General features: G+C 43.3%; 1 protein-coding gene and 1 pseudogene across 2 annotated transcripts; both read left to right on the top strand.

Annotated features, from left to right (window-relative positions):
- Window positions 1-4473: 4473 nt before the first annotated feature.
- Window positions 4474-9685, top strand: KBTBD6 (kelch repeat and BTB domain containing 6). Its single transcript, XM_035302556.3, has one exon. It carries the CDS (start codon window positions 4784-4786, stop codon window positions 6821-6823), a length of 2040 nt encoding a protein of 679 aa, XP_035158447.1. The 5' UTR covers window positions 4474-4783; the 3' UTR covers window positions 6824-9685.
- LOC100399205 (eukaryotic translation initiation factor 3 subunit E pseudogene) lies at window positions 9275-15368 on the top strand (annotated as a pseudogene). Its single transcript, XR_013536227.1, has one exon. The product of XR_013536227.1 is annotated as a eukaryotic translation initiation factor 3 subunit E pseudogene (transcript).
- Window positions 15369-16342: the final 974 nt, after the last annotated feature.

The raw sequence follows: 16342 nt of genomic DNA, 5'->3' as shown, positions 1-16342 counted from the left end.
AGATTTAGGTAAACACAACTTTGTCTAATTTCTTAACACCATGATCTTGATCTCCATGGGTAAAGTCAGTTCAGATTGAAATTCTGTCTAGGAAGTCAGTTGGAAGCAGAGTTACCCTTTGGTCTACCAGATCATGATACACTGTTGAAAAATGTGTGAAGAAAAATGCCTGTGCAGCAGCTAAGACTGGGCATAATATACTGCCGAACTGCAAGGTGTAAGACTACAAACAGGAAAATAATTCATGTACCTGATGAATTATTTTCCAAATGGCCTGCTTGTTTCATTTTTCCAGAGGACTGGTAAGGAGACTGCCGTTTTTATAAAGGTGGAAGTACTTGTTGAAGATCCTGAATAACCTTACTACTGAAGTGAGTTCCTCTGCTGTAGATAGAGATCCCCAAGAGGGGAATCTACATTATTAGCAATTACTGGGATTAACAACTGGATGGATCTGTCAGAAGAGCAGAGTCTTTGTGTGGAACTGAACACAGTTTCTAAGGCTGGTTAGGGTGGTGGAAGAGAAAATGGTGGTTATTAGGGATAAAAGTGCTCCTACATTTTTTCCTACACTTGATCCTGAGAAAGTGGAGTCATTGAGTTTGGAGATTTCAATGAACTATCTTTCATTGCTATAAAGAAGTACCTGAGAATGGGTAATTTATAAAGAAAAGAGGCTAAATTGGCTCACAGTCTGCAGGCTTTACGGGAAGCACAGCACTAGTATCCACTCAGTTTCTGGGGGGGCCTCAGGAAGCTTACAATCATGATGGAGGGTGAAGTGGGAGCAGGCACGTCACATGGTGAAAGCAAAGGCGATAGAGACGATGGGTGGGGGAGGTACCACATAATTTTAAACAATCAGATCTTGTGGGAACTCAAACTGGGAGCTCACTTATCACCAAGGGGACAGACAGCACAGGTCATTCAAGAGGGATTCGCCCCCACGATCCAAACACCTCACACGAGGCCCCACCTCCAACACTGGGGATCACACTGCAACATGAGATTTAGGTGAGGACAAATAACCAAATTATGTCAATTAGTAATGTTTGTAATACAGCTCAAAACCAGGATCTTCTATTTCTAAATCTTGCGTAGGAGAACATGTCTCAAGCTCTTTGACTCTACCTCAGAAAGCCAACTAGCCTTTTCCTTGAGTTCAGTAACTGAGCATTCACTTATCCTGTTGTGTTTATTTGAGTGCAACAAGAGATTTTGGCTATGGCACAGATATCTCCCTGTCTAGCTAGAAGGAAGTGGAAAGTTGTAGGATCGGGCATAACAACTTGAGCCTGTGCGTTTAAGCTTATTTGCTGTGCTTCCAGGGCCAACGTGGTATAATTTTCTTCTTCTACAAGGTAAAGGAGAGGCTTGAACTATCTTTTTTTTTTTTAACTACCCTTTTTAAATGTCTTAGTGCCACAGTGGGTGTGAAGGGCCCTCATGGTGCACATGAAAAGAGGATCATTGATATCCCTAGAAAGTTTTCCCCAATTCCCTGCAGTTGCCTCAATTTGGAGGTAATTCCAGAAGGACATACCATTGCCAGATGGGATAGTGGTTTTAAATATTTTGAAGTCCCAGACAATCAGTCCAAATGCCCTTGGGGAAGGCATGAAAAGTGGTATAGGGGAACAGGTGGAGTTTGAGGTATAGTAATTATTAGCAATTACTGGGATTAACAACTGGATGGATCTGTCAGAAGAGCAGAGTCTTTGTGTGGAACTGAACACAGTTTCTAAGGCTGGTTAGGGTGGTGGAAGAGAAAATGGTGGTTATTAGGGATAAAAGTGCTCCTACGTTTTTTCCTACACTTGATCCTGAGAAAGTGGAGTCATTGAGTTTGGAGATTTCAAGAAACTCATTAATCGTGTTAGGAATTAAGTTTCATTTAGTACATGCTGAGAAACTGGGGATAATAGAAGAGTTAAGCACCAAGAGGCCTGAGACTCTGGGCAGGCTGAGTTCCCTAGAGAGTCTGGCTAGTTTGAATTTAAGAGTACCAAATGGCCTGCTTGTTTCATTTTTCCAGAGGACTGGTAAGGAGACTGCCGTTTTTATAAAGGTGGAAGTACTTGTTGAAGATCCTGAATAACCTTACTACTGAAGTGAGTTCCTCTGCTGTAGATAGAGATCCCCAAGAGGGGAACATTCTTTCCAGTATCAGCTTAACTTCAGCGGTGACAGTAGCTTGTTTACAGAGAAACGCTTTTAACCACGCTGAAAACATGCCAACTATGGTTGGAACGTATTTGTACCCATGAGACTTTGAGAGCTGAACATGTTTTCCAATGAAAACTAGGGCCACAGAGTTGGCTCTCATCCCTACCCCACTTTACATGTTGACTAGGATTGTGTTTCTGGCAGATGGGGCAAGTTGAAGTTACCTGCTCAATATTAGGGCATCCCTAACAATATTTGTAGAGGAGATCGGTAAGATTTTCTTTGCCATAATGTGTAATCTCATGGAGACTGCAGAATAAATTCTGCATAAAGGACCAAGAGATATCAAACAGTTGTCTGGGTGTCTCCAAGACCCACCTAAGTAGATAAAACAATCAGCTTGTTTCTTTTCGACTTTTTCAGCCCCAGGTGCTGGCAGCTGTTATATCTTGTTTCCTAAGAGTTTTTGTCTTAGAATAGGTTGAGCAAGGGGAAGTATACAAGTGATTCAGGAGGTGTTTTCTTGAGAAGTAGCAACCTTAGCATATTTTCAGCCAGTTAAGTTTCCTTTAGCTTTGTCAGTCCAGCCACTAGTGTGAGATTTGATTTTTGAGAATAGCCAATTCCTTGGATAGCTATAAAGACTTAAATACATTAGTGACTTGGGTTCCGATGGGTACTTATCAGTTGTCATGAAACTTTCTTTCCACAGCATACCAAAATCATGTACAATTCCAAAAGTAAACTGGCTGTCTGTATAAATGTTAGTTCCCTTATCTTGTGCTAACATGCAAGTTTGAGTGAGCGCTTAAGAGTTCAATGATTTGGGCCGAATTAACTTAGGTGGAGATTTCATCTTAATAGGCTGTTGAAAATCTGCAATAGTGTATCCTGCTTAAAATTCCCCATTTGTACTCCTGGGGCAAGAACCATCTACAAAGAAGGTGATATCAAGTTCTGAGAGGAGTTCTGGTGATGTGAGGATGAGGAAATGTGAGAGACTGTGTGACGGTGACACAGTCACAAGGTTGTCCTTCAGAGGGAATGGGAAGAAGAGAGGTTTGTTTTGACTATGGTGGGCAGTGATGTGAGAGGAAGACAGTGGCAGGGTTTCACAGGAAGTGGGTCGGAAGTGGAAACGTGTTTGGTGTTCTCAGTGACTTTTAACATCTGAACTGCATGGGGTGTGTAAAGGTTGAGGGAATGACTCAAAATGAAGCCCGCTCTGATGGAACAGCAACTTCATACAAGCAAGGGGAGAAATGCTTGCACCACTGGGTCTCAAAGGATGCTAAGTTACTCACCAGGCCTCTGGCTTCCATTGTATTTTAGAGTGAGGACTCTCTAAAATATGTCTTTTCTTTTGGGTAAAAAGGGGAAAGGGGAAACTGAATATTGGAGAGTGGGAGAAGACGCTGGAGAGGACTTCAGGTTTTGAAATGCAGATATGGAAGGAAAGTCTCAAAGTCAGGTGATTGGAGGTGATTTCCTTTTAGTCATGGCAAGTAAGGACAGGCAATGGTGGAAAAGCCAGGGATCTAATTCAGCAGCAACAGCCAACCAATCCTACAAACTGAGTTATCTTTTGGTATCAGGGAGAGGCACAGCATGTACAAAAAAAAAAAAAATCACTTCTAACGGATGCATACACTAATACAAAATGTTAATAATAAGGGAATTGCGAAGGGGGAAGAGATATAGGAAGCTCCCGGTCCCTTCTGCTCAATTTTTCTGTAAACGTAAGATTCAAACCTACTAATTAAAACACACACACACACCCCTAAAAGGGATTCTCTGCTGCAAGGTTTTCTGATTTTGGGGGTTGTTTTTTGTTTTCCTACAGGCTCATAATTTCAAATTAGTGGTGCTTCATTTTTTTTTAAATAAATGCTGGAAGAAAAGTTAAAACTTATAGAACCTTTACAACCTAAGAAGCGAATAATTATTCTACAAACCAACAAATATTAAGAGCGTCCTATAACCAACTCATTTAATCTTCACACAATCCTATGAAATACTCCTGTTCACATTTCACAAAAGAAGAAGAAACAGTTCAGAGACAAGTCAAACAATATATACTAGAACGAGGCGACTACTTTGGATACCAAAACCACATTTCCGAACCACAAAATCCAACCTAGGAAAATTGGCGCTCTCGAGTGTCGTCATTAAAATAAGGAACACAGAGAAGGATCGCGATATTACACGAACTACTACTCCCAACATGCAAAGCGGTCTCTTTCAGTCTCGGCCCGGGGGTCCGAGAGCCCCAGTAGCCCTTGGGGCGCAAAAGGCATCGTGGGAGCTGTAGTTCTCCTGGGCGCCTAGTGTTGTCGCCCACGCGGTGGCAGCGGCGTCTGAGGCTCCCAGCCAGCGGGTCCTGTGAACGCGAGCAGAGGCGGAGAAGGGACGCGGGTGTGAGAGCGGGTGAGTCAGCCACTGTCTAAACGATAAAGGGAGGCGGCTCCTTGGGGTTGGGCTGAATTCAGTAAATGGGCTCGTGCTCCGGCTTCTTCGGACACGCTGCTGCCTTAGCGTCAGCGAGGGAAGGGTGAGGAGGAGCCAGAGCCGGGTCCTGCAGCCGTTCTCGCCTTCAGCGCCCGTCGCCATCTCCATCATGCAGTCCCGGGAGGACGCCCCGCGCTCTCGCCGCCTCGCCAGTCCCCGCGGTGGGAAGCGGCCCAAGAAGATTCACATACCCACAGTTTCGGCCTTTTTCACGGGCCCAGAGGAATTAAAGGACACGGCCCATTCTGCAGCCCTCCTGGCCCAGCTCAAGTCCTTCTACGACGCGCGGCTGCTGTGCGATGTGACCATCGAGGTGGTAACGCCCGGCAGCGGGCCCGGCACGGGTCGCCTGTTCCCCTGCAACCGCAACGTGCTGGCAGCTGCGTGTCCCTACTTCAAGAGCATGTTCACAGGTGGCATGTACGAGAGCCAGCAGGCCAGCGTGACCATGCACGACGTGGACGCCGAGTCCTTCGAGGTGCTGGTGGACTATTGCTACACGGGTCGTGTGTCGCTCAGTGAGGCCAACGTGGAGCGCCTGTACGCGGCCTCGGACATGCTGCAGCTGGAGTACGTGCGGGAAGCCTGTGCCTCCTTCTTAGCCCGACGCCTGGAGCTCACCAACTGCACCGCCATCCTCAAGTTTGCAGACGCCTTTGACCATCGCAAGCTGCGATCTCAGGCCCAGTCCTATATAGCTCACAACTTCAAGCAGCTCAGCCACATGGGTTCGATTCGGGAGGAGACTCTAGCAGATCTGACCCTGGCCCAGCTGCTGGCTGTTCTGCGCCTGGATAGTCTGGACGTGGAGAGTGAGCGGACAGTGTGCCACGTAGCAGTGCAGTGGCTGGAGGCTGCTCCCAAAGAGCGGGGTCCCAGTGCTGCAGAAGTCTTCAAGTGCGTGCGCTGGACGCACTTCACTGAGGAAGATCAGGACTACTTAGAAGGGCTGCTGAGCAAGCCCTTAGTGAAGAAGTACTGCCTGGGCGTTGTTGAAGGGGCCCTGCAGATGCGCTATGGCGACCTGCTGTACAAGTCTCTGGTGCCAGTGCCAAACAGCAGCAGCAGCGGCGGCAGCAGCAGCAGCAGCAGCAGCAACTCTGTTGTACCTGCAGCAGAAAATCCACCTCAGAGGCTGGGTATGTGTGCCAAGGAGATGCTGATCTTCTTTGGACACCCCAGAGATCCCTTTCTTTGCTGTGATCCGTACTCTGGGGACCTTTACAAAGTGCCCTCACCTTTGACCTGTCTTGCTCACACTAGGACTGTCACTACCTTAGCTGTCTGTATCTCTCCAGAGCACGACATCTACCTAGCTGCCCAGCCCAGGACAGACCTCTGGGTGTATAAACCAGGTCAGAATAGTTGGCACCAACTTGCAGATCGCATGCTGTGTCGTGAGGGCATGGATGTGGCATACCTCAATGGCTACATTTACATTTTGGGGGGGCGAGACCCTATTACTGGAGTTAAATTGAAGGAAGTAGAATGCTACAATGTTAAGAGAAACCAGTGGGCGTTGGTGGCTCCACTGCCCCATTCTTTTTTATCCTTTGACCTGTTGGTAATTCGGGACTATCTCTATGCTCTCAACAGTAAGCGCATGTTCTGTTATGATCCTAGCCACAACATGTGGCTGAAGTGCGTTTCTCTGAAGCGCAATGACTTTCAGGAAGCGTGTGTCTTCAATGAGGAGATCTATTGTATCTGTGACATCCCAGTCATGAAGGTCTACAACCCAGTTAGGGCAGAATGGAGGCAAATGAATAATATTCCCTTGGTGTCAGAGACCAATAACTACCGGATTATCAAGCATGGCCAAAAATTGTTGCTCGTCACCTCTCGCACCCCACAGTGGAAAAAGAACCGGGTGACTGTGTATGAATATGATATTAGGGGAGACCAATGGATTAATATAGGTACCACATTAGGCCTCTTGCAGTTTGATTCCAACTTTTTTTGCCTCTCTGCTCGTGTTTATCCTTCCTGCCTTGAACCTGGTCAGAGTTTCCTCACTGAAGAAGAAGAAATACCAAGTGAATCTAGCACTGAATGGGACTTAGGTGGATTCAGTGAGCCAGAGTCTGAGTCAGGAAGTTCAAGTTCTATTTCTGATGATGATTTTTGGGTGCGTGTGGCACCTCAGTGAAATGCACAGGATCAGCAGGGTTTGTTGTAACTGAATTCAAACACTAAGTTGTTTTTGCTGTTTTGGAATATATCTTAAATATCCTTTTTGTTCCCAAAGGGGAGGAAAAGTTGATTAACTGGTTTGGTTTAGAAAAAGTAATGTTTGAAATATGAAGGTAATTTAATATTACAAATTTTAACACTCAAAGCAACCTTTTAATAATTTTTTGTGCTAAGAATCCAGTATTTATTTATTTAGTATGTTTATGTTTCATAAAACTAATTTAGTCTTTTGATAAATTTTACATTTTGTTTATTGCCACAAGCACCGTGGCAGTAACTTTTTAATTTTAATTTTTATAACAGAAAAAGGATTAGGAATTGCTAGGCAGTGTTTTGAAAGCATATCTTTTTCTTCAGAACAATGTAGATTTCCAAAATGGTTAACCTAAGGGGTCTTTATAAAATATATTATAAGTTAAACATAGTTTGGGAAGTTTTAGTTTTGTTTTCTTCTATGAAGAAAAAAGTACAGGCTGGGCGCAGTGGCTCATGCCTGCAATCCAAGCACTTTGGGAGGCCGAGGCGGGTGGATCACTTGAGGTCAGGAGTTCAAAACCAGCCTGGTTAATATGTTGAAACCCCGTCTCTACTAAAAATACAAAAAAAAAGAATTAGCCAGGCGTGGTGGCGTGTGCCTGTAATCCTAGCTACTTGGGAGGCTGAGACAGGAGAATTTCTGGAAACTGGGAGGTGAAGGCTGCAGTGAGCCAAGACTGGGCCACTGCACTCCAGCCTGGGTGACAGAGCAAACTCTGTCTCAAAAAAAAAAAAAAGCATATGTGTATTAGGGTGACTAAATGGTGACTTCATTTATAATAATACAGAGAATAACTATAAGCTCACTGACAGTAAAGACAACAAACCAGGATTCCACTGTTTGAAAAGAAGTTTCATTGTAATTTTGGCATTTAGAATGTATATTTGCAAAGTGACCGATTTTCATCTAAAAAATTAGATTCTAGTTGTGTCACCCAATCATCTAAAAACTTGAAAAAAGAAGTAACTTTCTTTGTAGGTTTGTATTGTTGCTCTAAACCTGATACATGCTTCATTGAATCAGAGGAATAATCCTCTTTTCCACTGAACATGTATAAGTTTCACTGGATTGTATAAATTTTTATCTGTTGCCTTAAAAAATTATGTGATTCTCAATATGTTTTAGCTGCACAGCTTTGGTGTTCATCTTAGAGAATTCTACAGCAGAAGTGATATTTCTTTACTGTTTTGTGAAGTAATACTGATTTTGAAACTATATATAAGCTAAAAACAGTACTTTGTTGATATCAGTAGTCATTGTGTTAACTATAAAGTCAAGTGCCAGCAAAGACCTTTAAAACTGTAAAGTTGTATATAGAACTGTTTTGTGTAGCATGGAAATATTCTGTCAGCTTTCTAAAGTCACTAAGTGTTCTTGATTATCAGCTTGAAGGTATTTTTGTATTACAAGTTGACAGTTGCTGGGTATAGTGGCTCATCTCTATAATCCTAGCAGTTCAGGGGGCTGAAGTGGGAGGATTGCTTCAGCCCAGGAGTTTGAGACCAGCCTGGGCAACATAGCAGGACCTCATCTCTACAAAAGCAAAAAACTATACCTGGCCGTGGTGGCCCAAGTCTGTAGTCTCAGCTACTTGGAAGGGTCACTTGAGTCTAGGAATTCGGGGCTGCAGTGAGCTATGATCTGCAGCTATGATCATGCCTCTGCACTCCAGCCTGGGCAGCAGAAGGAGACCACATCTTTTAGAAAAACAAAGTTGATAGTTTTAGAAAAACGTAAGTGGATGATGGCATTTGAGGCCACTAGTGAAAGTATGTTTTCTCTAAAATAGTTCTCTAATAGTGATATAAATGGCTATTTTATTATGATGTTTGTATGTGTTTTGTATTTCTCCGTAAACCATGCTCCAGTGTTTGTTTTTCTGTGACCGTATTGTAAGAGAAAGTCCAGGAACAGAGACTAAATCCCACGAAACTGACATTGTTAAACATACTTAAACAAAAGTACTCAATCTCTTGAAGATTTAATATATAACGGTTGACATGATACATGTACATGATAAATGAGATGCTTGTGGTCTATGTTTTCCCTTATGCTGTTGGTATTACCTTCCTTAGTCTTTGTTCATTAACATGCTAATTCCTCTTCGGTGTTTATTTTCTACTGACAGAATGCTGACATTTCTTACACCCTGGCAGAAGGGAGAGAAATGTGCTTTGGGGTGGGTAACTAAATTTTTGAGTGAAATATCATAAGATGAAAATGGAAAGAGGGAGACACAAAAAAAGTCATAACAAAAAAATTGGTTTTTTTTAGGCATTTTAACTGGCTCTTTAAATAGTCTGCAAGACATTCATGTTTAACATTACTTTTAGTGAAATGAAATGTGCTATACTAGTATATGGTTTAAAGGGGAAATGTGCTTTAGTGGCTTAAGGCTAAATTTTGGTCATTTGACACCAGGGATGTTATAAGTATTGCACTTAATACATACCTATTTCTCATCAGTGTTATTTTTCGGGCCAGCATTTTCTTCACCATTATTTTGTTGATTGCTTTTTGTTCTCTGAGGTTGAAACATGACAGAGCTTATCTCAGCCAGATTACCCACCTGCAGAACTAAGGAAAGCAATTTATGTATGAAAGAAATTCTCCAATTTGTCATTCTCAACCTTTGAATTAAAGCTTAGACTAAATAATAATATATCGTGGGAAGGATTTTGGTTTTGTGATATTTTTGTGAATTAAGGAATAGATGTTAACCATTATTTTATAGAAAAGTGATTTGTATGTGGTTAATTACAAATAAAACTGGTACCAGAACTTATGCTTCCTGATTATTTACTTCAGTGATTCCACTAAATGTATAAAACTTTTGCATGTGCAGTGAATCAGGGGCCCCAGCCCTGAGGCTGTGGACCCGTACCTGTCTGTAAACCTTCGAGGAAATGGGCTCACACAGGGAGCTGCAGGCAAGTGAGCGGTAGCTCTCCCTCGTATTAGATCAGCAGTGGCATTAGATTCTCATAGGATCGTGAATTCTATTGTGAACTGTGTGTGTAGAGGATCTATGTTGCATGTTCCTAATGAGAATCTAATTAATGCCTGATGACCCGAGGTGGACCGGTTTCATCCTGAAACTATCCCCATACCCCTAGTTTGTGGAACCTCGTCCCTGGTGCCAAAAAGGTTGGGGATCACTGCAGTGAATGATACAACTAGCAGTGCTGAAATCCCTTCTTGACAGGAAAACATCCTTGTCTAGTTTTCTGATTAATCCACACATCTTTTAGCAATTCTTAATACAATGTCATTTGTAGGACTACCATCTGTAAGATTTAGAATGACATTAATTCTCTTTTGTATTTATGTCCCTGTAGTCTGAAAAGCTGAGAACCCATATTAGGGTTTTCAAAAGGATAACATAGAAACAAATTTAGCCACTAACTTGTCTAAATATGGATTAAAGATTAAAATTAAGTTATAATTGCTTTTTCATTTTTAATTGAGCAGGGATTTCTTTTTTAATTTTTGTATCTTGCTGAGAATCTGAGGAAAGCTTTTGATCCATTCCCAAGCAAAAGGCACATAATTTATAATTTCAAGGATGTTTCACATTTCTGAAGCTTACCAGACCCAAGGTAAGAGCACTTGTAATAGGATCTCGCTTGCCATACCTGCTTAAAAACTGCAACACCGCTTTCATTATTCTAGATAATCTGGGGTTTTGTTGTTGTTGTTGTTTTTCATAGAGATAGGGTCTTTATTAGTCTGTTCTCACGGTGCTAATAAAAGCATACGCAAGACTGGGTAATTTATAAGGAAAAGCAGGTTTAATGGACTCACAGCTCCAGGTGGCTGGGGAGGCCTCACAATCATGGTGGAAGGCAAAAGAGGAGCAAAGTCACATCTTACAGGCCAGGAAAGGTGACTCACACCTGTAATCCCAGCACTTTGGGCGGCCAAGGTAGGCGGATCACCTGAGATCAGGAGTTTGAGATCAGCCTGGCCAACATGGCAAAACCCTGTTTCTACTTGAAAAATACAAAAATTAGCTAGGCATGGTGACCGGCACCTGTAGTCCCAGCTACTCTGAAGGCTGAGGCAGGAGAATCACTTGAATCCAGGAGGCAGAGGTTGCAGTGAGTTGAGATCATGCACTGCACTCCAGCCTGGGTGACAGTGAGACTCCATCTCAAAAAAAAAAAGGTCACATCTTTCATGGCAGCAGGCAAGAGAAAGCATGTGCAGTGGAACTCCCCTTTATAAAACCATCAGATCTCATGAGACTTATTCACTCATGATTCAGTTACCTCCCACTGAACCCCTCCTGTGACATGTGGGAATTATGGGATCTACAATTCGAGATTTGGGACACAGACAAACCATATTAGAGTCTCATTATGTAGCCTAGGCTAGAGTGCAGTGGCACAATCATAGCTCACTGTAAACACGAACTCCTGGGCTCAAGCCATCCTCCCACCTTAGCCTCCTGAGTAGCTAGGACCACAGGCACATACCACCATGACCAGCTCATTTTTTGTTGTTGTTTAAATAATAAACTCCTGGCCTCAAGTTTTATTCTCCTGCCTCAGCCTCCCAAAGTGCTGGGATTACATGTATAAGTCACCATGTCCAGCCTTAGCCCAACTAAGGCTTTATTATTTAGTTATTTATTTTATTTTTATTGAGACAGAATCTCACTCTCTTTCCCAGGCTGGAATGCGGTGGTGCGATCTCGGCTCACTGTACACTCCAACTCCCAGGTTCAGGTGATTCTCCTGCTTCAGCCTCTTGAGTAGCTGGGATTACAGGTGCCTGCCACTACACCCAGCTAATTTTTGTATTTTTAGTAGAGGTGGGGTTTCACCATGTTGGCCAGGCTGGTCTCTTTTAACCATGTGAGGTCTTCCACAGCTACATCCCAAGACTGCATAAAGATTTCAGAGGCCAGCTTTCCCCAGAGTAAACTTAAAGCATTTCTCAGGCAGAAACAGAACCAACTGTGAAGATGTATGAAGACCCAGCAACTACAAGGCAAATCCAGTCCATCAGGGATGGTAGGATGCTTTTTGACTACCTGGAGGAGCAGCATGGCTTTAGGCAGGGATATTTAGATACGCTGTGCAGATAGGCAAAATTCCAATATGAATGTGAGAATTACTTAGGAGCAGTAGAATATATTTTCTTAGAATGTTGATGAATTATAACTTACAGATTAGCTGTGTTTCGCTTCACTTGCAAGTGCACTGAAGGTTCCAGCAACAGATAGATGATAATTCTGTGAGTTCTCCACTCCCGTCTCTTCAGCAGAGAACATGGCTCATTCACTGGTCTCTGTTTTCTTCAGTCACCCCAAAGGTCACGATAATATTGTTGATCTCTTCCTTTACCAACCACAGTATCTTAATGCAGTTCAGGCAGTGTGTCCACACATTCCTCACTATTCGACTCCAGCAATTATAACAAACAAGGCTGTTCGAAGACTTCAGCAGGCGCGCTGAGAGATCTAGTCGGTATTCAACAGGAGTTTCACACATGTAAAGACCCAGTCACCGAATTTGTGGAATGCTTATGTGTTAACTTTGCCTTCGATGGGGCTCAGAAAAAGCTGAGGGAATGTGAATCGGTGTTTGTGAGTGACGTCTTGGTGGCTTGCCTTGAGGATTTCACTGAAAATACCCATTTCTTCATATTTGAGACTTTCTGTTTCAGCTTCCAGTACATCAGCGTTAACATATTGGCAGATAAACTGAACGTGACTCCAGAAGAAACTGAAAGGTGGGCTGTAAAGTTGATTAGACATGCAAGACTGGATGCCTAGATTGATTCTAAATTAGGTCATGTGGTTATGGGTAATAATGCAGTCTCACCCTACCAGCAAGTGATTGAAAAGACCAAAAACTTTCTTTTAGAAGCCAGATGTTGGCCATGAATATTGAGAAGAAAATCAGAATAGCAGGTCACAGGCTTCTAACTGGGCAACTCAAGAGTCTGCCTTCTCCTGAAGAACTGTAAAGATGAAAACGCTATAGGCCAGGCACAGTGGCTCACGCCTGTAATCCCAGCACTTTGGGAGACCAAGGCAGATGGATCACCTGAGGTCAGGAGTTCAAGACCAGCCTGGCCAACATGGTGAAACCCCGTCTCTACTAAAAATACAAAAATTAGCTGGGCATGGTGGTGGGTGCCTGTAATCTCAGCTGCTCAGGAGGCAGAGGCAGAGGCAGAGGCAGAAGAATTGTTTGAACCCAGGAGGCGGAGGTTGTAGTGAGCTGAAATCATGCCATTGCACTCACTCCAGCCTAGGTGATGAGAGCAAGACTCCATCTTAAAACATAAATAAGTGAAAGAAAAAATCTATAAAACTATTATATAAAGGGTGATATACATTTTAGAAACAAGATACTGAGTATACATTTTGAAGAGCTGGAACAAATTGGCTATGATTGATTTGAAAAAAAAAATTAGCCAGGTGTGGTGACACATGCCTATGGTCCCAGCTTCTTGGAAGGCTGTGGTGGGAGGATTGCTGGAACCCTGGAGGTCAAAGCTACAGTGAGCTGCTATCATGCCACTGCACTCCAGCCCGGGTGACAGCAAGACCCTGTGTCATAAAAAACAACAGAAAAAAACCCTAGTCAGTATGGAGTCATCTCTCTCCAGTGAAGTGAAACTTTTACATTCTTAACTCCAAAGCTAAAATTGCTGCTTGGAACTGCTATGTCTCAATCAGGAATATTCTTTGGGGGCAAACTAATCCTTAATTCTTGGAAAATTAACCAAATCAGATTTGTGTAAGTAGGGCAAAAATGTTCTTCCAAAACAAATATGCCTTAAAGAAAGAGAAGAGCCAGGAATCTCAATTATAAGCAACAGAACCTTAATTTATATAATCTCAAGAAAACAAAATAGGATTTTTTTTGCCTATCATAACAAGAAAATCTAGCAATGGCACTCATTTCAAACAGCCTAATCCAGAGTCTCAATGTTTACAGGGCTTTCTTTATACAGAGAATACGTCATGGGACAATGTTTTCTCTCACTTTATGCATTAGTTAGCACATAGGTTGGTCATATGTAATAGAGATCCTATAATTCTTTTCTTTTCTCTTTTTTTAGAGACAGGGTCTCTTTCTGTCACCCAGGTTGGAGTGCAGTGGCATGATCAATAGCTCACTGCAGCCTCCATCGCTTGGACCCAAGTGATCCTCCCAACTCAGCCTTCCGAGTAGCTGGGCCCATAGGCAACATAGGCATGCACCACCATGCCCAGCTAATTTTTTTTTTTTTTTTGTAAAGACAAGGTCTCACTATGTTTCCCAGGCTGAGACTCCCTAGTTCTTTAAATAAGTTCCTTATGTAAAAGTCCAAGCTGTTATGTGGATCCTAATCCACAAAGTCATCTGAGACCCAGGCATTTCTGTCTTCCTGTTCTGCTCTCCTTACTTAGGGTGTTGCCCTGACCCACATGGTCCAAGGTAGTTCATCCTCATGTCCACATTCCAGCCATCAACAAAGAAAGGGAAGGGGAGGGCACGACTCTCCCTGTGAGGGAAATTGTGCATATTGCTTCTGGTGCATGGAATTGGCCAGATCTTAAGTACATGGCCACATCTAGCTGCAGGGATGCCTGGCAGAGGTAGCCTCTATTCTGGATCAACATGTATCTAGGTAGAATTTAGCCATTCCTTCTTGTAGGATAGGAGAGAAAGGCTATTCCTTTTTTAAACTTTTTATCTTTTATTTTTTATAGAGATAAGGTCTCTGTGTATTGCCTAGGCTCATCTCAAACTCCTGGGCACAAATGATCCTCTCACCTCAGCCTGTCAAAGTGCTGGGACTATAGGTGTGAGCAACCATGCCTGGCCTAAAGGCTATTAGTTTAAATAGCTGTCTGTACTGCACCATCTATCAGGCTACATTTTATCCCATGACAGCCAAAATGATTGCCAGGACTCTCAAGACCCTATCACACCAGCTTAGAAACCCTAGTGGGGAAAGAAACTATTTTGTGTTAGTGAGTTCTCAACCTTGGAAAAGATGGCCAGGCCAAGGACACGCTTTTTCATAAGCAGCTCTGGCCCCTGAGACTGTGGGGGACATCAGCTTGTGTGCAATGAAAAGCACTCATTGGAGATGCAGGTCCTGTGTGGCTGGAGTGGCGAAAGCAGCGCTTGACCTTGGGCCTCCAAAGGCACCCTTGGTTCTAGGAGGGACTGGGTCAGCCAGGGTGCTTGTAGTTGGCTATCCAAGCCTGGAGGTGGGTGTGTGGTGCACCAGAGGAAGCGTTGAGCTCCTCCAGACCGTGGTGGCAAGAGGAGCATGAGAGTGAAGGGTCAGTCAAGGGTGAGGAAACGGAGGCTCTCCACCAGGCCTAAGCTTGAGTGATTGGAGAACACCCATCCCAGGGATTTCTGCAACCCACATAACATGGTTAGCCCTCACACCCCAGAAACACTCAAGGAGCTCCCTGGCTCCTGCTGCTGCTTGGTACAGAAAAGGAAAGGGCATATCATCTTGGTTTCTTTTTCGTGTGTCCTTTCTTTTTCTTTTTTCTTTTTTTTTTAGACACATCTCGCTCTGTCGCCCAGGCTGGGGTGCAGTGACACAATCTTGGCTCGTTGCAACCTCTGCCTCCCAGGCTCAGGCGATCCTCCCACCTCAGCCTCCTGAGTAGCTGGGACTACAGACATGCACCACCATGCCTGGCTAATTTTTGGATTTTTAGTAGAGGCCAAGTTTTGCCATACTGCCCAGGCTGGCCTCAAACTCCTGGGTTCAAGCAATCTACCTGCTTCAGCCTCCCAACATGCTGGGATTATAGGCGTGAGCTACCATGTCCGGCTCCAACTTGTGATTAAATAAAGCTTCATATTCTGAATTCTGGTACCGTAGACCCTGAGCCAAATTCATGTCTTGGCATTGTATCATGGAATGTTCCAACTTCCTGAGTGGAAAGAAAAAAGCACTGAGAAATAACTGTGTAATCAATGGCAGTATTAATTATCTTAGCAAATGTTGCTTCTGTTAAGAAAATAGATATCAGAATTTTAGGTTAATATTGAAAACTGGAAATTTCTTAGCACTTACTAGGCTATCTAGCAACATTCCAGCATTTTCTGTGCCTGAATAATCTTTGTAGTGCTGTATGAATATCTCCCCCTTTGCTGAAGTTCAGACCAGTAGCCACAATAGCTTATTCAAAACTTAGCGTCTTGCTCATTTCTTGTATTAATTTCAGGTTAATTGTGGTTTAGTCAATATATACATACAGTATCATTTTTTGTGTTTGTGAAAACTTCAAAACACCTTTCAGGAAACCTTTGGATAGTTACTTCTGTCAAGTATGTGATTCCATTCTATATTTCATTTTTACTAATCTCTCATAAACTTAAAGATGCTGGGCCCAGTGGCTCATGCCTGTAATCCCAGGACTATGGGAGGCCGAGGTAGGTGAATGGCTTGAGCCCAGGAGTT

Source organism: Callithrix jacchus, chromosome 5 (assembly GCF_049354715.1).
Source record: "Callithrix jacchus isolate 240 chromosome 5, calJac240_pri, whole genome shotgun sequence".
Classification (NCBI taxonomy): Eukaryota; Metazoa; Chordata; class Mammalia; order Primates; family Cebidae; genus Callithrix; species Callithrix jacchus.
The sequence above is the reverse complement of the archived record's forward strand: the minus strand, read 5'-3'. Positions and strand labels throughout refer to the sequence as shown.